Raw genomic sequence first — 21,961 nt, 5'->3', positions numbered from 1 at the left:
TTAGAGTAAAGAGGAGACACGGGGGAAACCAGTCCAGCGACTGGCTCTCCTTCTATTGTCCTTCAAGGCCTTTTATACTTTTGATTATACATAGAGATCAATGGGTAATACAAAATTATGTAGCGTTCGCAGCCCAGACTCTTTCTGTATCTCTTTTTGTATACAAAAGGTCTCAGGTATTTACATTATCTTCTGGCCAAGAGGCTTGTTAACACTTTTTGGCTCTCTTCCTTAACGAATGTTAATTTCGTTTCCCCTGAAGTGTTTTTCTTTAATCTGCATCTCCTTAAAGCATTAAAATTACATCTCTATAGAACAAAGGTGCAGTGGGTTATAACAAAGAAGGTACTTAACTCAAAGATCTAATGTTGCTAATACCAGGTCTACTACTTGTTTTTCTATATACCAACTATATCTAAAAATAAAGGATATGAAAATTTGGCAGCAAGTATTGGCTCAACAAATGAAACTTTTAATCAGTCCTATTCTAATGATTTTGACTCCTCGGAAGCCCCTACATCCCTAGGATGTTTTAAGCTTCCTGTGCCTCCTGTGGTCAGGAGGCCTCAAACTATCACACGCGCCGTATGAGTCCTGCAGGCAGGCTAAAAAGCCATCAAGAGGCGTTTTTGGATTAAAACACTCTTTAAAATGCAGAAGACTAAAGCCCTAAATTGACTTTTTCCAGAGAATGTCAGAAGAGTGGAAAAGCAGGCAGATTCTTATTTTTTGAGGGGTGGATGCTCAGGAAATTCCAGGGGGAAAACCTGAGGTCTGATTAGCCTTGCCATCAGAGCTCTGCCGCATGACCTTGTCACGGGTGGAATTCCTCATGCTGGCTCCCGGCACACAATGACTGATTAGTTAAGGCAAAATCAACTGCTGCACACTTAACCTCCACAATCTCAGTGGTTTAACACTCTGGGTCTTTCTGTTACTTCTGTCATGTCAAGTTGATGGATTGATGTGGGGCTATGCCCTGTGTGGTCATTCAAGGACACTGACTGACGAAGGCTCTGCCATGTTCAACACGTGGCCTCCAGGATCACCCTGAGCGCCAGCATCCTGCTAGTGGACAGGAGGGCCCTTAGAGGACCCCAAGCGAAACAGCATCTACCTCTTCTGCCTTCCTTCCTTTGTCCAAACCACAGGTCATGGCTCCACCTGGATGCGAGGGTGGCTGGAAACTAGAATTGCTGGCTGGTCTGTTGCAACGATTATTCTCTATGGAAGGAAGGCAAAGGCCGTTGGCTAGGAGCTACTTGCCTGAGCTATACGATGTGTTTCTCTGTGTCTTAGGTCTTTCTTTTTTTTTAGCTCATAGTTGATTGAACTTAGCCTGTGGGAAATCTGAGGGCTTAAATTGGAACTTTACTCAAGAGAAGATATTCATCTGCTTTGCTAAGAAGGAAGGGACACTACTGACCTGGGACCACTTGTCAGCTTGGCAATATTCTAAACTCACGTGCATGTGTGTGTGTGTGTTACCCAAGATCTAGTTATATTGTATATTGTTGTCTTATTGTAGGAGGGAGAGTCTTTCAGAGCGTTCACATCAGTGTTGCCCGCTTGCCTGTCAACGGTGGAAAGTATCTGTGCCCCTAATATCCAAGTTAATTTTGTTGGCTGTGCAACAGCTGGCAGTCTAAAATGAAAAGCTATTCACTGATTCCTACATAAGATATCTGTCTGATAGAATCGCATATTCTCGATTAGGTCCCACTAGTCAGACACTGGTTTACTACTCAAGTCCGGACCAGGGATCCCTCCTCCTACAGGTTCACAGTTTGCTGCAGCGACTAAGGGGGCTGCCCTGGGTGTGTGGCCGCCTGGCCCCGCTGGCCTCTCTCTGTGCCTCGGCCTGAATCCTTAGCATGTTTAGTATCTTCACAAGCAGCTCTGGGGATGCTGGGATGCCTTTACATATGAAAAATGTCAGAACAAAATAGAAGGCTGGCAAAGGTGCGCGGCGCCCAGCGAGATGCTGGGTGAGGCTGCGAGAGGTGATTATTGTGATGGCCAGTAGAGGGCAGTGTCGGGCCAGGCGCAGGGGAGCTGTCATAAATGCCTGAGGTTAGTTTCTGAACTGGGGATCCACTGGTTACAAACCTTCTTAAGTTATGGTAACGGGCGGTAGTGCCTTTTTCTCCCCCTCCCCCGCTTTAAGGGGATTTGAGAGTCTACTTCAAGGGCTTGTGTGTGACTATGAGACAATAAATAGGCTACCCAGCCTTATCCCTCCTGGAACCATTGACCACTGCATGCTGTTTGATAAGGTTGCCCTTTATTTATTTATTATTTTTATTTTGGCCACACAGCATGTGATATATCAGTTTCCCGGTGAGGGATCCAACAAGGATCAAACCCGCTCCCCCTGCACTGAAAGCTCAGAGTCTTAACCTCTGGGTCACCAGGGAAGCCCAGTAGGGTTGCCCTTTAAAAGAGGATTTAGGTGGTGGTTTGCATTTCCCCAGTGCCTACTGTGTGCCAGACATCATGCTAAAGTTTTGCCTACCCTGAATTATTTAACTCTGGACAAATGTGGTGCTAGTGGTAAAGAATCTGTCTGTCAATGCAGGAGACCCAAAAGACTAGGGTTTGATCCCTGGGTTGGCAGTATCCCCTGGAGTAGGAAATGGCAGCCGACTCTAGTATTCTTGCCTGGGAAAATACCATGTGCAAAGGAGCAGAGTGGGCTACAGTCCATGGGTTCGCAAAGAATAAGAGGCAACTGAGCGACTGAGCACCCTGCATACACAAAGGTATGATTGTTTTCCAGAGGAGAAAGCTGAGGCTCTCTGCAGTTAAATGGCTGGTGTGAGATCCCAGGGCAGACTTTGATCTGTTGGGCTCCAAAGTGCTTTCCGCTCGGCCACGTGCTTCTCATTGGTCCTCAGTTCCTGCCAGTTTTCATCCTTCCTGATGCTTCTATTTTTAACTCAAAAACCTCCTCTATTCCGATGACGTCTTCAGTTTGAACTGGGAAGCTCTCAATACATCAGAAAGATACTTCTCACACCTAGCCATGTGATGAATTGCTCGTTTGAGTTACTCTTTCATCCCCAGGGCAAGTTATCTTTCAACACATTTTATATATGCTAAGAGCACCTAAGCAGAATTATGTACACGGACCATTAGGCCAGGTGCAGCGTCAGCTCCAAATGCTGTCTGTTTGCCTGTGGCTTGCTCATTGACCTGAGTGCATAAGCTGTGGCTACAGCCATGACCTAAACTGATTTTTTAATCCCATAATGTGGGATACTGGTCTCACTACAGCCACACTTGACCCAAGGCACTGAACTTGCATGGGCTAGCATCATACTTCACACATGGGGGGTTTTGGTGGTCGTTGTAGATTGGTGGGTTCACACTGGTAGTTTAGTCACTAAGTTCTGACTCTTGCAACCCCATGGAGGGTACCCCACCAAACTCCTCTGGTCTATAGGATTTCCCAGGCAAGAATACTGGAGCAGGTTGCCATTTCCTTCTCCAGGGTATCTTCGCAACTCAGGGATGGAGCCCGTGTCTCCTACCCTGCAGGATGAGTCTTTATCAACTAAGCCACCAGGGACTGGATTGAATCATTAACACTGTGACTACCTCACATGCCTGAAGAGCTGAATTTGATCATTCTCTATCAATTGTTGTCATTAATGGTTGATCCAATACTGTTTTGGCACCTGTTGTTGGAGATCACCCATCAGCCCTTCCAGGTTGTGCACCAGTTGAAAAGATGGATCGTCGAACATGGCTTGGATCCAGGACCTAAGTGTGACCTCTCCCTTTTTAAACAGAATTGAACTCCCCTCCTTACCCCCATCCCTGCCCCAGTCATAGGTCAGGGCAGCTGGAGAACTAGAGTAACCCCCCGTGCTGGTGGGAGGAAGACTCCTGTCCTGGGTGAATTTATGGGGAGGGAACACAGAAGGGGCCTCCCACCACCTGCAGGCAGACAGGATGGGAGGCGGTTGGAGCCTGTTTTATGCCAAAGTCACCCCACTCCAGTAGCAAGAGGACCGTGGCTGACCTGACGTGACTGTGGGAGGGGAGGGTGGCTGAGTGGGGAGGAGCTGGATGCTTTATCACTAGGGAGGGGGAGAAGAAGCTTCTAGACCGAGGTATTGGTGGCCTCTCTCTTGTGTATGATGTATTCCCTGGTGGCTCAGACCGTAAAGAATCTGCCTGCAGTGCAGGAGACCTGGGTTTGATCCCTGGGTTGGGAAGATCCCCTGGAGAAGGGAATGACAACCCACTCCAGGATTGTTGCCTAGAGAATTTCATGGACAGAGGAGCTGGGCGAGCTTCAGTCCATGGGTTTGCAAAGAATCAGACATGACTGAGTGACTAACACACACACTCTTGTGTATGGAAGACTAAGGGCAAGGAATAAGGACTTCCCCCCTCCAAAAACCTACCATCTTAAAAAAAAATTTTTTTGAGACTCAGTTTTATTTATTATTTTTATTTTTAAACTTTTTGGCTGCATGGCCTGTGGGATCTTATTTCCCCAATCAGGGATTGAACCTGTGCCCCTTGCAAGACACAAGACTCTTGTGTCCAGAGTCTTAACCACCAGACTGTCAGGAAAGTCTCGCACCTACCATCTTTGGAAGTCCCTAAAAATGCTCATGCGGGAGACCTGGGTTTAATCCCTGGGTCGGGAAGATCCCCTGGAGAAGGAAATGGCAACCCGCTCCAGTATTCTTGCCTGGAGATTCCCCATGGACAGAGGAGCCTGGCAGGCTACAGTCCATGGGGTCACAAATAGTCAGACATGACAGAAACTAAGCGCAGCCCAGCACAGAAATGCTCAATAAAATGGGAGTGTGTTTCAGAAGGGATTCCATCTTAAATGCAGTAATCAATTCAAGTTCTTTTCCAGCTTTGTGCTGAGATGAGGATAGATTAAATTGTCTGGAAATATCCTTGAGCTTTGGTAAAAATTAGCTTTCCCCAAATAAAGGGTGTTTAAAAGTCCCAAGCTTACATTTTTGTCCTTATTCTGGAAAATAACTTTTGTTTCTCTACCTGTTTTCTAGCTGCTAAATAATTATACCAAGCTAGCATATTCCAGAAAAATAATACATTCTTTTGAGTCCAGTGACCTCAAAACTCTGAGCATGAATATCTCTAATAGAAAAATCTCTCCCCTCTTAACATTCTGGTGTTATTTTTCTTGCAAGTCCCTACACTTCACACTATAATCAAAGCCTGTTATCTCGGACTTGCAATATTTGTGACTCAGACTTAATCAGGACTGTGTCTAGCACATACATCAGTCATTGCATTTAAAGATGTGCAAATTGTGAACTTCCCTTTCAACTTGATCTTGCATATTTCACTCGAAACCGCTTCTTTAACACACCAAATTCTGTCTTTGAACAAGTTAAGAAAATAAGGTGTGTTTTCTAGCAGAGGTGACCCATAAAGCCAATTACAGTTTGTAGGTTAAGTCAGTGCTTCCAGCAGCGCGCTCTTCATTCTTTCATATCTCTTGGGTATCGAGATGTTCCTGAACATTCACTAGTCTAAACAGGGTCTCAACTCATCTTTAGACCCTCCAAATGGGAAAACGCAGAGAGGAATCTAGTGGTGGAAAAGTCAGGCTTATATAACGTTCTCAGGCTGCCGGGCTCTGAATCCAGCATGCAGTTACTTCTTGGCATCGTGTCAATTTGAGGTGATGTCTGTAGATACGTTCAGTCTCTAAAATGCACCCATTAAGTGGAGATCCCTACACTGCAGACCTTTGGGAGCCTCTCGTTCCGCAGCTGGATGCCTTGCAGAGGGAGAGGGGGCGTAAAAGGCCCGTCTGCTTTGTTAGCATCCCTTGTCTGGCCGTCTCCCCTCCTGCAGAGGTATTTATGATAGAGTTCGTGCATGACAATCAGTTGCCAGTGGCAGGCTGGTCTGGCTTTTCTGAAGATCTGAGCTCCTCCCTGTGATTACCTTGTGGAGAGTCTCAGCGGCAGTCCCTGGATCTGGGGCAGTTTCTACCCAAATAACCAAGCCTTGGTGGGCTAGGGAGCCACCCAGTGGCTGGAGGGCAGAGGCTGCTGGAGAGGGTACGGGCACTGAGTCCTGGAGACCTGGCTTTGAACTGGGGCTCTGCCCTCCTGCCAGCTGCCTGGCACTAGCCTTGCCCCTCAGCCACTCTGAGCCTTACTCTCCCACCTGCCGCATGAGCACAGTATTATCTGCCTCTCAGAGTTGTGCTGAAGACTAAACGAGATGGAAGCACCTAGTTCCAGGTATAGGGGAGGTGGCCGAGACCTGGTAACTAACTAGTCCTGTTACTAAGCTGATCAGCAGACACCTGTCAAGGTGGCTCAGACCTTTGGCCTTCAGGTCATGACCCCTCCTGAGTCTAACTCCAGCCCAGGTAAAGTGCTTCCTGAGTGGGCTGATTCCTGGAACCTGACCCCTGACCCCTGAGGGTCCCCAGAAGTCAACCAGTCCTTGAGGACAGACGCTCTATGATGGCATGAAAGCTGATCCAGGAGTGGCAGCAGCTCCGTCTCTGTGGGCGTGTTGAGGCTGCAGAGGGTACCCAGTGCCAGTTGAACTAGTGACCCCCAGTGAGCTAGTGTTAGAGGGTCATCGTGGTCAAGAGTGAGGACTCTGGGTCCAGGCTCCCTTGGTTGAATCCTGGCTCCACGTCACCTGCTGGTGTGAGAATTCAGTCTACCTCTCTGGGCCTCAGTTACTTCACCTGTAAAGTGGGCCTACCATGAGTACGTGCCCATTAGGGTGATTGTGAAGATTAAACGTGCTGGTTTCCTAAAGCTGCTGTAAGTACAAGTTGGGTGCCTTGGAACACCACAAATGCATTGTCTTGCTGTTCTGGTGGCCAGAGGCCAGAAACCAAGGAGTTGGCAGGGCCCTGGTCCCTCTGAAGGCGCCAGGGGAGGGTCCTTCCTCGCCACCCCCAGCTTCTGGGGTCCCTGGTGTTCCTTGGCTTGTTGATGACCGTCTTCTCCCTGTGGCTTCACAGCATCTTTCCTCTGTACATGTCGCGCCCAGTGTCTAAATGCCCCCCTTTATAAGGACATCAGTCTGATGGGATTAGGGGCCCCCTGTGACCTCACTTGAACTTGATTTCCTCTGTAAAGATCCACTTTCCAAATAAGGTCACCTTTTGAGGTACTGGGCATTGAGGACTTCAATATATCTTTTTTGGGGAGGGTACCATTCAACCTGAGGAGGGCGCGGCAACCCACTCCAGTATTCTCGCCTGGAGAATCCTCATGAACAGAGGAGCCTGTTTGGCTACAGTCCATAGGGTTGCAAAGAGTGGGACATGAGTGAATGACTAAGCACAGCACTGTTCAACCTGTAACAGATGGACTTAGAACAAACCTTGGAACACGGTAAGCATTACATATGTTTTTAAACTGTTTTTGTCTTTAATACTCATCACAGTCCAGCCAGGGAAGTATTATTATTCCCATTTTAGAGATGGAAATGTGAGGCTCTGAGAATTTAAAGATTAGCCTCAATTGCCATAGCTAGGAATGGGGGAAGACCCCTTCACCTCGACTCTGACCCGTCTGACCATGCGCTCATGCTGTCTCCACTGTACCTGTCAACCTCTCAGAGATGGACAGCTTGCCCACAGCTGGCGCCGGGTGTCCATCACGCATGCTTGTAACCCAGACTTCCGCAGATGTGGCCGCAGAGGCCTGCCTGCAGCTCTGGGCTCGGAAGTCACCTGAGTGCTGCCTCTCGGTGAAAATGTGTATGCTCTAAAAGAATCACTTCCAAAGTCCGCGTTAACATTTTGTAACCTGTATTTACATCTCTATGTTTTGACTAAACTGATGTGCCTGAAGTATGACTTCACTTTTCAACCAGCTATTTTGATATATAATAGATGTGGCCATATTCATCTAATGGAAACACTTGGATGTCAGAAAAACAATGAATGGCTTTAGAAACTAAAGATTAGTATTACTTTGTAAAGGTGATTACACAGCCCAAGAATTCAGAAAGCTTTTGTATAATAGAGAAATTCCTCATTGGTTGTGGAACCTGAGTGTTTAGTGATTCGATTCACTATGTCATTTCTCAGTATGTGTGTTTAGAGACATAAATAAATGGTCTAAAAAAGGCCAAGAGGTCTCATCTTGAAATCAGCATAGTTTTATGTTCCAGATTGCAAATATAACCACTAAAAGTATTGCAACCATGAAAAGTGAAGTGCCCAGAACATGATGATGAAAGAGAGATGATCCAAGTTCGAGTTGCTCACATCTCTTTGCAGCCACCAACCCCCTGCCCCGCGCCAACTCGTCCAGTACGATTTATTAGCACTCGGACAGTGAGCAAAATATTCAACCTCTTTGCAGCTAATACACAGAAAATGTGGAGAGTCATTCCTTACTTCTGAACTCATAGGTGGTGGGTTAGGCCAGGGGTTTCCCTGGTGGCTCAGACGGTAAAGAACCTGAGACGGAAGTTCGATCCTTAGGTGGGGAAGATTGCCTGCAGGAGGGCATGGCAACTCGCTCCCATATTCTTGCCTGGAGAATCCCATGGACAGAGGAGCCTGGTGGGCTACGGTCCATAGGGTCACACAGAGTCAGACGTGACTGAAGCGACTGAGCCACATGCGCGCACAAGTTAGAACAGGCGATTCCGTTCCTGAGATGTGTGCAGGGGCGTATGCACTCACAAGGCCGTGTGGCGGAACCTCAGGCTCAGGAGGTCCCCATATCCAGTTAAGGACTCACTCCTCGAACTAAGAAGTCAACACGATTGATTTTCGTGAGAAGCCCACACCTTAGGATTCTCTTTGGCGGCTGTGCTAGGAATTCTCTACTGGTCTCTTTGCCCTCCTCCCCCTTCTCTGGCCTGCCTGGAGCCCCTGGAGGATCCCACGGATTGCCTCAGCTGGACAGCACTGGGGGGACAGCAGAGGCCGGGTATTGATTTCCCTTCAAGCCTGGGCGGGGGGTGGGGGGGGCAGGTGCATGATGGGTGAAAGTGGAAAAAGCCCGGGTTGCTTCACCATCTCTTATTAGCCCCCCAGGGCCCTGGCCACCCCTTTGCAAATAACCCCCCTTTGACAACATACATGTGTCATGCCAGGACCTTGGCTGAGTGCAGCTCCGACACTTTTGAATTGTACTAGCCCAGCGTGTCATTAAGGAGATCTTGCCTTCCCAGGAAAGGGAGCCCTGAGTGATAGAGAGGAAAGTTCTGCGTTTTACCTGAATAAAACGTTCACCCCTCGTCTCACCATTATTTGCACATGCTATCACCTCAGTTGAACACCTTCTAATTTCGCTTCTTCTCCTTCACTGTGACTATGAAATAGGAGCAAATAAAGGATGCTTTCTCTAGAATTGCCAGATAGGATACAAGATACTCAGTTAAATTAGAAGTTTAGGTAAACAACAGATAATTTTTTAGGAGAAGTATGTTCCATGGAATAATGGGGATATATTTATAGTAAAAAATTGTTTATCTGAAACTCAAATTTAACTGGGAATCTTACAACTTCTTTTTTTGGGTGGGGGGCTAAAATAAATGTAACAACTCTAACTAGAATGGCCTTCTGAAGTGGGCAGTTTCTGTTCAAAGAAACATTTTCTTTTTTTTTTTCCTTTTTGCCTTCCTTATTTTCTTCCTTCCTTCCTCTTGCCCCTATTTTTTTTTAAAGCATTCTATAAACTAATAAATTAAAAGACTCTTGCTCCTTGGAAGAAAAGTTATGACCAATCTAGACAGCATATTAAAAAGTAGAGACATTACTTAACAAAGTTCCATCTAGTCAAAGCTTTGGTTTTTCCAGTTGTCATGTATGGATGTGAGAGTTGTGCTATAAAGAAAGCTGAGCACTAAATAATTGATTCTTTTGAACTGTGGTGTTGGAGAAGACTCTTGAGAGTCCCTTGGACTGCAAGGAGATTCAACCAGTCCATCCTAAAGGAGATCAGTCCTGAATATTCATTGGAAGGACTGATGCTGAAGCTGAAACTCCAATCCTTTGGCCACCTGATGCAAAGAACCGACTCATTGGAAAAGACCCTGAGGCTGGAAAATATTGAAGGCAGGAGGAGAAGGGGACGACAGAGGATGAGATGGCTGGATGGCATCACTGACTCAATGGACATGAGTTTGAGTAAACTCTGGGAGTTGGTGATGGACAGGGAGGCCTGGTGTGCTTCAGTCTATGGGGTCTCAAAGAGTCGGACACGACTGAGCAACTGAACTGAGCTGAACTGATAAGCTAATGAGGGCTTCCCAAGAGGCAGTAGTGGGAAGCCCTCATCAGCTTATCAGCTCAGTTTAGTCTCCAACTGAGACTCTTCAGCTGCCAATGCAGGAGACATAAGAGACTTGGGTTCAACCCCTGGGTCAGGAAGCTCCCCTGGAGGAGGCACGGCAATCCACTCCAGTATTCTTGCCTAGAGAATCCCATGGACAGGGGTGCCTGGCAGGCCTCAGTCCATGGGGTCGAAAAGAGTCAGACAGGACTGAGCAACTTAGCACGCATGCATAAGCTAATGAGCAGTGCAAACTTAGGAGTGATGCAGGAGCTCTGGAGGGCTGAACTGCTTTTGAGAGAACTTTGAAATTCAAGGAGAAACTTTGGAGGTAGGTGCTGTGTAGCGGAGATGAATCAGTAAGGTGTACAAGGCCAGAGTTTTTTGAGTGAGGGGCCAAGGAGGAAACTTTGGTGGGGGTAGCTGAAAGGACTTTTAAGAACGTGGATGTCTGACCCTCAATCCGCAGTTCTTTGCTCTGCTCTCAGTCTTCCTCTTTGCACTCCACTGAATCCCCCGTTAAGGTTACCAGACTCACGTATATTTCATGTAAGCGGGTTTCTTTGTGCCGTGCAATAAAGCCCTGAGCGTCACTTCTGGGGTGCCGTATGTCACGGCAGCAGGAGTCTAGAAGGAGAGATGCCTGCGATGTACTGAGTGTCACGGGGAAGTGCAAGAATTCAGTGGAAATGGGTTTGGGACAAATGACGTGGAGAGCTCAGAGGAAAGGACGCTCCAGCTGATCCCCAGATTCCATTTGTCGGCGTGACTCTCTATCCTCATGTTCATAATGTAAGTTAATGTTCAGAGGTTTCACTACGTGCCAGGTATTCATCTATGTGGTGGTGGTTTAGTTGCTAAGACATGCCCAACTCTTTGCCAGCCCATGGACTATAGCCCGCCAGCTCCTCTGTCCATGGGATTTTCCAGGCAACAATACTGGAGTGGGTTGCTGTTACCTTCTCCAGTTCATGTATGTATTCATAGGCATATGTGTGTACAGAGCTGCATTTGGAGGAGGCGGGGGAGGAGGGAGAGGAGGCAGATCTTCCTTAACACCGTACCTGAAATCCACCTGGGATTTGTGGTTTGTGATGGTGTCAAGAAAGTTTCTACCGATGTTTTGAGCAAAGGGTCCGAATAATCAAATTACAGCGAGTCTCCGTTTAGAAAGCCCAGAGCAGAGAAAAATCAAGAAGAGCTGCAGATGCCTAAAAATAGACACGGGTCAGGCAGAAATATGGAGAAGAGAGCTTGTGGGCTGCAGAAGCCGGTACAATGTGCTCCGTTCTGTTCTGTTCTTTTCCTCTTTTCCCCGAGCAATAAAAACAAAAGCGCGAGAGAGGGCCAGGGTGGGTAAGGAAACCAGCTTGAGGAAGAGCAGACTCATACTGTCACAGCCAGACTGCCAGCCTTCATATATTCATGCGAAGGAAAATCAGCTCAGCTGGGAGCGAAGATTTGAGCAGACGAGGAGATGGAGAGCCACCGTCTCCTGCCGGCTTCCCTGAAAGGCAGTGCTTCCCAGAACAAAGGGATGCCCCTGGGGACCAGCCCGGCATCTGTGATTAAGCCTTTGAAGAATACACCCTCTCACTTCAACTCAAGGCCCAATCCACTAAAAGAATAAAACCCACTTTCCGAACAGAGTTCCAAGATGACCTTCTTATTGAGAGAGCCCCCTCATCACTTTGAAACCCTTTAATCATAGAAGGAAAACCAGAGTGGGTAGCCTTTCCCTTCTCCAGCGGATCTTCCCAAACCAGGAATCAAACTGGGGTCTCCTGCACTGCAGGTGGATCCTTTACCAACTGAGCTATCGGGGAAGCCCCAAAGAATAAAACTCACTTTCTGAGCAGGGTTCCAAGATGACCTTCTTGTTGAAAGGTCTCCCTCTTCACTTCGAAACCCGTTAATGATAGGAGGGAAACCACTGGTTCCGGGATCTTCTTGGGCACCATCCTCTCCCAGGAAGTGGTTGGGACCCTCCCTACTGGTGCTCATGTCGTTCATCCTCCGGAGAGGGGTTGGGTCTCAGGACAGTGGGGATGGCTAATTTACCTGCTTAGGTCTGAGCTCCCCTTAGAAGAGACGTGCAACTCTGGGCCAGCCTGGACCAGCCCGGGTGCCGGTGGTGACCAAAGCCCTCTCTGGAGGTCTTATCTCAAAGGCAGTCCCCTGGGGAGGGCCATAATTAAGGTCTCTGAGGTTCACCGGAGTCTACAGGCACCATGACCAACTGGTATGGAAAGAAGATACAAAAGCTAATGTTGAAAACCAAAGACCCTTTAGGGAAAAAGTGAAGAGACCCAGATGACCACAGGAAAGAAGACTTCATCGTCTGAAATGTAAAAGTGTGGTAGAGCTGCACACACAGATCTTAGCTCTCCTCAGTGAGGCCTTACGGGTATCTGAAAAATACAAGTGGGAGAGGCAGAGAATTTAGTTCAGCAGCAATTCTCCAGGAGAATATTCTCTGTCTGCCTCCCTCTCTCTCTCTCTCTCACAAACACACACACACACACACACACACACACACACACACCCCATAATCCAGTCATATCACAGCTCTACCGTCCGGGGGAGGCCATCACTTTTCACCCATGAGGGATAGAGCAAAGGATAGTGAGAAAGCCTGAAAATCTTTGGGTCTAGAGGGTTGAATATGAGTGTTGAAAAAAAAGAGGGAAATTTCATCAAATGATATTGTAGGGTTTCTGAGACAAAGGACGGAATTTGTAAATACTGAAAATTTTTTTTGTTTGTTTGCTTCACGCTTCTCTGAATACAGAACATTTTCAAAACTGAATCATATTAGCCCCTGCTTTCATCTGGGTTTCATGCATTTCTTCTAGAGTAATCAAAACAGTTCCAATTAAAAGTAGAGACTGCTGCGCACACACACACACACACACACACGCCCCTTCTCCCTACTATTTGAACTTTTTGGCCAATGCTATACATAGCAAGGGCTTCCCAGGTGGCTCAGCGGTAAAGAATCCAATTGCCAGTGCAGGAGACGTGGGTCGAGCTGTGGGTGGGGAAGATCCTCTGGAGAAGGAAATGGCAACTCGCTCCAGTATTCTTGCCTGGAGAATCCCATGGACGGAGGAGCCTGGAGGGCTACAGTCCCCGGAGGAGCAAAGAGTCGAACACAACTTAGCAACTAAACAACAACACGCATAACAAGGTGCTTGAGTATGGGGACCACATTTATTCAAATGCGAATCTCTACATCTTTCACAATGTATAGTCCATAGGAGCATTTAATAAATGTTAGTTGGAGGAATAAATGAAACTAAGAAGTTCTTTAGTCATTGGATAATTTGCTCAAAGTTTTTATTTATTTGTTAATTCTGTCAATTCACATGTGAAAGCTTTGGTCAGGGTCGAAAAACTAACTCTATAGTTTTGGGCAAAAATAATTTTGTTTGGCTCTCTGGGCTTTAAATTGAAAGCATCGCTTGTGGAACACCTGAGTTTCTATGATGAAATAAAAGGTTTTTACTTTGGGATATTTTGAGTCTACAAATTTTCAAAATTGTGTTTTATAGTTTCTCCTTTTTTGATTAAAAGTAAAGTGTGGGTGTTGAAGAGTAGGCGCTGGCAAGAAGAAAGAACAGCAAACAAACAAGGAAACAAAAAAGCCACTTTGATGAAGCATCGTCAGTGAGCTCGATGAAGCCTGTTTCATCCCGGTGCCAAATGATGCTCACTAAATCGCAGCAATTTTTGATGCACTTGCCAATGTTTGTGTTATTTTTACTTTAAAGATGTAACAGATTGCTCCAAAATAAATAATTTAAGCCTCATGTTTCAAATGAGTCCAAGCGCTGTGTCTTTCACTTCTGCACCCAACAGAAGCTCCTCTCGTGTCTGTACCACACTCCACTGGGAGGGCTGTCTTCTTGCTTTGTTTTTCAAAGCGGAGTCTATTTTTCACCATTCTGTTCCAAACATCAGGGGTTCTATCATCATTCAGCACTTGAAGCGATAACTTCTCTTTATCCGGGAAAAATGGGAACAAACTCCGTGGCGTCTAGATTCGTGATCTTGTGGGAGGAGGGTTTGGAAAGGCTGCAGAGAGAACTCTAGGCTGAGAACATAACCCAAGCCCATGGGAATCTACAGCGTTCACGCTGAAATTCTTTTCTAGACGTCGAGCCATGAACAATAGGTCAGGTTTTACACACCATGGTCTCAGTTTAACTTAAAATAGCTTCAGACTTGCCCAATTACTTTCACTCGAAATGGCCCCATCGTCAATCAGTATTGGACTTCTTACTGGGTTGTTTGCCTTTATGGTACAATCTAAGAGAAAAGAAACATCTATGATTTAAAAAATAATAATACTAAAAAAACCCCACCAAGAATATATGCTGTTCTTTGCTCCCTAAATGAACGCGAATGGCTTATAAATTCAGAAAATAAAGATGATGTGTAAAAACACCAGAACAATAAACTGACAGCCTTGTGTCTTCGTTAATGTAGGTCGCCACTGTGAGGTCCATCAGATGACCGGGAACTACATGTGGGACCCCGACACCAACAAGTCATTTGACTTAGGAATCAACAGAGACAGCCGGTTGCCCCTCTGGTGGAATGGATCAGAACCTCTGTGGGTCACTCTGACCAAGGCCCGAAGGAAGGTCTACATGTACTATTGGCCAGGTGAGCGTGCTGACCTCCGGGCCACTCCAGCCTCCCAAACCTCAAAGTGCAGCGGCGTCTCTGAAGACAAGCATGCACGTGGAGGTGTTTGAAGACCAAGCCAGGGTTTGAAAAACTGGGATCTTTGGTCAAAAAGAACCTTATGGAAGTGGTCCTTCATATTTTGCTGCACATAGATGTGTTTGAAGACCAGGCCAGGGTTTTTGCTCTGTTTTGTTGCCCTGCGTCATGTGGGATGTTAGTTCCCAGACCAGGGATCAAACCTGTGTCCCCAGTATTGGCAGGCAGACTCTTAACCACCAGGGAAGTCTCCTTTATATTTTGGTTTGAACACTAGCATCAGACCAGACACTATGCCATCTCTTACTATCCTTGGTTCAGCAATATTTCTGCAGCATAGCATGCATTTTCATGGGCAAAATTTTGGATACCCAGGAGAGAGAAGTAATAGGGCACTTATTTGTCTTACAAAAGAATTTGGAGTACCATTTCTGTAGATTTTGAGATCTCCTACAATACTGAAAAGAGGGTTCAAAGCTCTTGAAACTTTTTGGTTGTGCATTCAGTGAAGCCTCTATATTAATAGTCTGCCTGCTATACATATAGTCAGTGAGAAACTGAAGGACTTAACTTACCTCAGTGAGGGAGATAAGCAGTCATGTAGACTGTCCTGGAGGCCGCAAGGAGACTTCAGCATCTCTCGTCCTTTTCTTTTGTTCTATTTTTTGGCTGCGCCGCATGGCTTTTAAGATCTTAGTTGCCCCAACCAGGGATCGAACCTGTGCCCCCTGCGGTGGAAGCGCAGTCTGAACCACCGGACCACCAGGGAAGTCCGGGAGGCTCTCGTTTTGTCAGCCAAAACTCTGTCATTAAGGATGACAGGATTCCATGACAACAAAATAATCGACTCACCTCTGCCTTCCCATTGACCGGATGTGTTGCTAGGCAAGTGGGCAATTTGACTTTTCCACACACATGGCTGCAGACACTTTTTTCCTATTGCTTCATGGTGCAATCCTAGATGATTGTTGTTGTGGAAGGAGAGATGGGGGAGGCCTAGAAGAAATGAGGGGTACGAGCAGAGAAGCTGCTAGAGGGATTTCACTGGGCTGGGCTGGTGGCAAAGCAGCCTGATGAAATGGTGAGAGCGTGGTGGGTTCTGGGGGAATGGGGAAGCCTGGAGAGAAGGGAGAGTAAGCCCAGGCTGAGTCACAGGTGGCCCACATTGAGGACGTGGGCCTTTAGCAGGAGTTTGCAGGATGCTGGTTGGCGGCGGTCACATGGAGAGTGGTTCAGGGCATTCAAGGCCATGCCAGCTCCCGGAGGAGGAGCGTGGAACACAGACAGATGGGGAGCGGGGCGACCTGCCATGCTGCAGCAAGTGCCCTAAAGCTGCCGCTGAGCAGTGACTAGCGTCCACAGGTGAGCCTGGGACGACCAGGGCGGCTTTCACATCACATCTGCTACTTCACCTCTGAACAGCGGAACAAACAGACCAGTCCTGCTGGCAGATGCAGAGTTGGGGGCGTATTAGAGTTGCTTCAGGAAACACCTTGGGTTTCGTCCCTAATGGCTACCTTGCCTGACGTGAGAAAAAGCTTTCAAGCAAGGGTAAGGTTTAGAAGATGCCATCACCTTAAATGGAGGCTCCATTTTTCAAACAGTTGGATGTAAGATTAAGAAAACAACTGGGTGCCTCAGCCAAGCTAATCAGACTCCGAGAGGAGTCAGGCTCAGTTTCAGCACAACATGATGAGGTCCAGAGCCAAACGTTGCTGCATTTTGAGGTCATTTGCAGTAATCAGCATCGAAAAGCACAAGGATCCTGGTGCTTAGGCCCAGGAGAGGCACAGATGGATTGCACTGTCTTAGGGACCACCTCAGAACAGACCATCAAGACTAATATTGCCCTGGTGCTGTAAGGGTCACCTTCCACAATATCGGATTAATTTAACTTTCCGTGTCTTGAAACTTGAGTTCTTCCTGCCTTGAAGAGGATCTCCCCCGGAATCTCCTCCCCTCTCCTCACATGCTTCATCGGCCTATGTTCCCCCTCTCCCATGACCTTTTGGGTGGCTTTGGATGCCGATGCTCCCGGAAAGGTGGGGGAAGACCCTAAAGGAGACACTTGCCGCATTTCAGACTTCTCTCTGTCCTACTACAGAGCTTCACTCTTGATCTCACCTTGGGGCATCTGGCTCCGTAACCATAATCAACAATTTGAATTTATATATCACCGAGTAGCTACAAAGTCTCAACGCTAGTTTGCATGTAAAGTATCTTGCTGCACCTCCAAAATGGCTCCTGAAGGGCAAGAAAAAGCCAGTCGCTTTCTCTGAGTCCCAGCTAATGTGACATGACAAATACTCCTTGAGGTCAGTTTAAGGTGTTACCTGTCAGGAGGGCAGAAGCTAAGAAAGATAACCTCCTAGAATTTCCTCCAAACGAAGATTAGCTAACTGTCTGGCTGTGTGGAAGTCTTGATAGAAATTGGATGAAAAGTCTCTGGCTTCTTAGACACCGTCCAGTCCTTGTAAACTGGATCCACAAATTCAGATTCCTTGAGAACCTGCTGGCTCTGAAGGGCCTGCCGCCCAGCCCACGTCCGGCATGCTCCGGCCCCTCCGTTCTTACTGGCTGACTGCTAAGGCATTAGCAGCCGCTGCTGTCCTTTCCCTTCCCACCTCAGCACCCTCCAGACACAGCACCTGGCCCGGTGTGGTCCTTGGTCTCTGCAAGATTAAGCAGAGTGCAGTGGCATTTCTTCCAAATGTGACTTGGTTTTCTTTGCTTCTCAAATCCTCCTCTCCCCTCTCCACTCCCCACTGGACATTGTACAGACCTCTTGACGAGGCCTGGGAAATCTTCGTTGCTCCAGTGAGCTGTGTTATGACACTTCGAGTCTCGCCATGAAGTCAATATTTAGAAGTGCAATTTAAAAATGGCAGGAGTTCAAGTCTTCCTGTCAGGTAGATAAAGCGGCAGACTGAAAAATTGATCACTGGTGAAGAGTCCAAAGGACCCCACCTCGAGTCTTGAGAAATTTAATATTGTAAGCAGAGCCTTCATTTCCCCACCCAGTGATGCCATGGAGCTGTGCAGGGGGGAGATGATCCCCTCAGGAAATGATCGCAGGCCCTAAATCAAATACTTGGAGGGAAGGCTCCCCTAGATCAGCCAGGATCTAGGAGTGATCTGTGAAGCATAAGTTGAGGGTGTGTCATCCCCTAACTTTATTTCCCTGTTCCATCCCTCTGGTTCGAAGTCCAGGGGGTTTTATTGAGCAGGGAAGAGAAGAGTCTCCAGTATTCACTTCAGATGGAGACCAAACCAAGGAGAAGGATGCCTTGAGGAGAAGAGGTGACATGGGGGAATATAGGAGGGTAAGTAAACCATTGCATGGAAATAGAATCTGAGCTCTGTGAACAACTGATGTTACTTTACACAATGGCAGAAGTTTTCAAGTTTATTCTCATGACTCTGATGAACTGCACCCCGCCCCCCTCGCCTCCAAAGGAACAAAAGCAGCAGCCTTTTAGGAGTCTGTGGTTAAAACTCTTGGAGCAAGCGTTTGGAGACTCTAAGTTTACATCTTCAGTCATGATTTTGCAGCACTAACTCCGTAAGGCCAAGCAGTCAGGAAGAACTGGGGGCAAATGTTCATACGGCTGGGGATGGTGTTGGGTGTGGATATGGCCTCTATCCTGTGCAGGTGTCGAAACAAATAAGACATCTTATGTGGGGAAAGACACATTTCCAACCAGCTTCTCCTCCCCTGCCTCCCAGAGGTGGGCTGGGTGGGGAGTTAACAGGTGGGTATGTGACCCAGCTCCAGTCCAGTTTGCGTGTACTCACTCAGTCGTGTCTGACTCTTTGTGACCCCATGGACTACAGCCCACCAGGCTCCTCTGTCCATGGGGATTCTCCAGGCAAGAATACTGGAGTGGGTTGCCATGCCCTCCTCCAGGGGATCTTCCCAACCCAGGGATCAAACCCAGGCCTCCCACATTGCAGACAGATTCTTTACTGTCTGAGCCACCAAGGAAGCTTCCCAGTCCAGTTTGGGTTATTAAAATCAAGTTGATTTAGTCTGGATAAGTGAGGAGACAGTTCCTGGCTACTGATCAGGACTTGCGGACTGTTCACAGCATCTTGTTCTGCCCCACCACGCTAGGTCCCTGACAGCTTTCCCTTGGCCAAACTTAGATAAATGAACCTAGTCTGGGGGCAGTCTAGGAGCCCAGCATCAATCATGCAAATGTCTAAGTTCTTGGATTCTATCTATATGTGACTCCAAACATCTGGATTAAAGACTGGAATAGTTTTTTCAAACATTCAAACACAGGGACCCAGATTTTCACTAAATTTTCCAGTAACACTGCCTGTTTGGCATTGATCTTTAAGGTGGTTGCAATTTTAGGACCTGAAGAGGCTTTAGTCAGTAAGTAATTTTCAGTTACCTATACTTCTAAATCAAGAGCTCTTTAGGAAACAGATCAAAACTATGTTGTTGTTTTTTTGCTAGAAAAACAAACACATACATACTACACTCACAAGTCAATGCTCATACAATACAAGAGAACATAGTGATGAGAAATACCAGATGGTCTTTGACACGACAACATATATACATCTATAATATCTAGGAGATTTGGGGTTTTTTTCCCAATGTGAGAGAAACATGTCTCAAAAACTCATCAAAGTATCAATAACACCCCCCAAACCCTCTGGTTCATTTTGTCTGCCAAGTACTCTTGGGTCGGAATTCTCTAAGAGTCTCTGGATGGCATCACTGACTCAACAGACACGAGTTGGAGCAAACTCAGGGAGACAGTGAAGGACAGGCTGGCGTGCTGCAGTCCATGGGTCACAAAGAGTCGGACACGGCTTGGTGACCAAACAACAGCTCTGGGTTGAATGCACCTTGGGTGCTTTCCTTTGTTTGCTGGTACCTGGGGGTAAGGTCTGTGTCGATGCTGCCGTGGTCTGTCTGCATCAGCAAGGAAAAGGGGACACGTTAGCATTTCAGGTCAGAGGTTGTCTCAGAGGCGTGATCGATCTTCGAAAGCCTCCTTTAGAGGCTCAGCCAGTCCCGCGGCAGAGAGGCTGGGGAGGGTGGCGTCGCTCTGGAGTGCTGCCTGCCGCGGACTGCTCCCCCTGCTCTCCCGAGCCTTCAGAGCTGTTCAGCCACAGCCAGGCTCCTCTCACAGGATGGTGTCTCAGCCAGGGTTTCTCAGCAACGTCCATTATAGTCATTGGAAAGCCTTAAAGAGAAACCCAGGGACGCACTCCCATTCTTCACAAATCATGGCAAATCTGCTTCTTCATAAAACATCTTACAAGGGTGTGACTCAGGGCCCCTAATAAGCTCTCAGGAGACGGCCATGAGCAAAACCAGATACAGGCTCTCCCCGCCTCTGCCCCGCTCCCCCAGGGAACTTACCATCCATCCAATCCAGGAGACAGATGATAATCTAATACTTGCCTGGATAAATGAAAAGTCCACTTCTTTAAAGTATAATGACGAAAAGTCGATTGCCTTATGACTTCATCTAATAGGGGATCTGGTTTCACCCTAGAGGGCGATGTATGTTAACACCTGAGGGCATGGTGGGAGGGTAGTGGTGGAAGGAGCATCCGATCTGAGCAGATGACGTGTGTTAAGGGATGAGAGGAGCTTAGAAGTTTCAAAAAACTAAGAGAGGAGGATGGACGGGGTGTGGGTGGGGTGGAGAGAAGCTGAGGTCAGGCCAGGCTCCATGCATGGGCCAACTGAAAAATGTATTCTTATCCTGAGAGGAACTAGAAGTCACTGGAGGGTCTTAAGGAAGGAGGGGACAGTATAGTATGTGAATTTGATAAGAGAACTTTGGCAGGGCCTTGGAGCAGGGAGCACAGGCATCCGGAGGGGGTGGAGAAGGGCGGCCAGCCCACCAGGAAGGTCCTGCACGGACCCAGGAGAGAGGTGAGAACAGTGTGGACGAGGGCAGCAGAGATGGGGAGAAACGGGGGGGGGGGGTTGGGGACACACTTAGGGGCTAAAATCACCAGGACCTGGCGACGCACTGCAACTGCGATGGAGGGGTCGAGCAGCAACCAGCCAGACACTTGGTTTCCAGGTTACAGATTGGTACAGAGGGAGGTCGAGTCTTTGCCTAACCTGGGAATTGAAAGAGGAGCGGTGTGGAGGCAGAGGAATGTCTGAGTTGACCCTGTCAAGTCACAGGCTCAGAGAGGGGAGCTGGAGACACATCAAGGTGGTGCAGAGAGGACCCGGGATGATGAAGCTGTGGCCGGGAAGGTCAGCCAGGGGAGAGGCGACAAGCAGAGTGGAGAGTGTCCCAGGCATGGCCTGGGGGAAGGTGGCGCTCGAGGATCAGATGGGGCGAGTGAGGCTGCAGAGGAAGCAAAGGGGTTGCTCTGGAAGCAGGAGGAAAGACAGAAGAGCCGTGAAAAGTACAACGAAGGAGAGTGACATCACCCTTTGAAGGAATCTGATGAGCGGCCTGACGTCACCCGAGGGGCAGGAGAGGGCCCACTGGAGAGCAGGCCAGCTGAAATCTGTTGGCCCCACTTGCTGCTGAGACGAGAGGAAAGAAAAGGTTCCAGGAGAGAGTGGCCATCCCAGGGTTCCCTGCCAAGGGGCAAAGACAGCATCTGGATTTATTATCTGCAGCATCACTGGCCAGCTCCAAACTCTGTAGCTGTTTAACTTCAGTGTAGTATCAAGAAGGGTTCATAATAATAACCCCACAGTATTCTTTAATTTCCTTCTATTGCAGGAGAGTCTGGGCTTGTATAGTGACAACGATCATTGTACCTCATCTCATACTGGTTTTTGAAGGAAACAAAATGTAGAAAGAATAAAATTTGTCATGATTCTTTCCCCACACTTTTCAATTAAACAGGAAAAGAAAAAACAAAACACCTTCTTTTGTTCTGGTTAGTGAATCCACTCACTCCTGCTACTGCTAAGTCGCGTCAGTGGTGTCTAACAATGGCCTCACAATGCCTTGCTG

General features: G+C 47.6%; 1 protein-coding gene across 2 annotated transcripts in view; it reads left to right on the top strand.

Annotated features, from left to right (window-relative positions):
* Positions 1-21,961, top strand: part of ENPP6 (ectonucleotide pyrophosphatase/phosphodiesterase 6) — an 80,431-nt gene that overhangs the window by 17,490 nt on the left and 40,980 nt on the right. For both annotated transcript variants that reach the window (XM_042241239.2, XM_004021844.5), the window contains exon 2: positions 14,763-14,942. In XM_042241239.2, coding sequence (XP_042097173.1) covers positions 14,763-14,942 — 180 coding nt within the window. The remainder of the gene's footprint in view (positions 1-14,762; positions 14,943-21,961) is intronic.

The sequence above is a fragment of the Ovis aries genome, chromosome 26 (genome assembly GCF_016772045.2).
Source record: "Ovis aries strain OAR_USU_Benz2616 breed Rambouillet chromosome 26, ARS-UI_Ramb_v3.0, whole genome shotgun sequence".
In the NCBI taxonomy this organism is placed as follows: Eukaryota; Metazoa; Chordata; class Mammalia; order Artiodactyla; family Bovidae; genus Ovis; species Ovis aries.
This window is presented reverse-complemented; position numbering and strand designations above follow the sequence as displayed.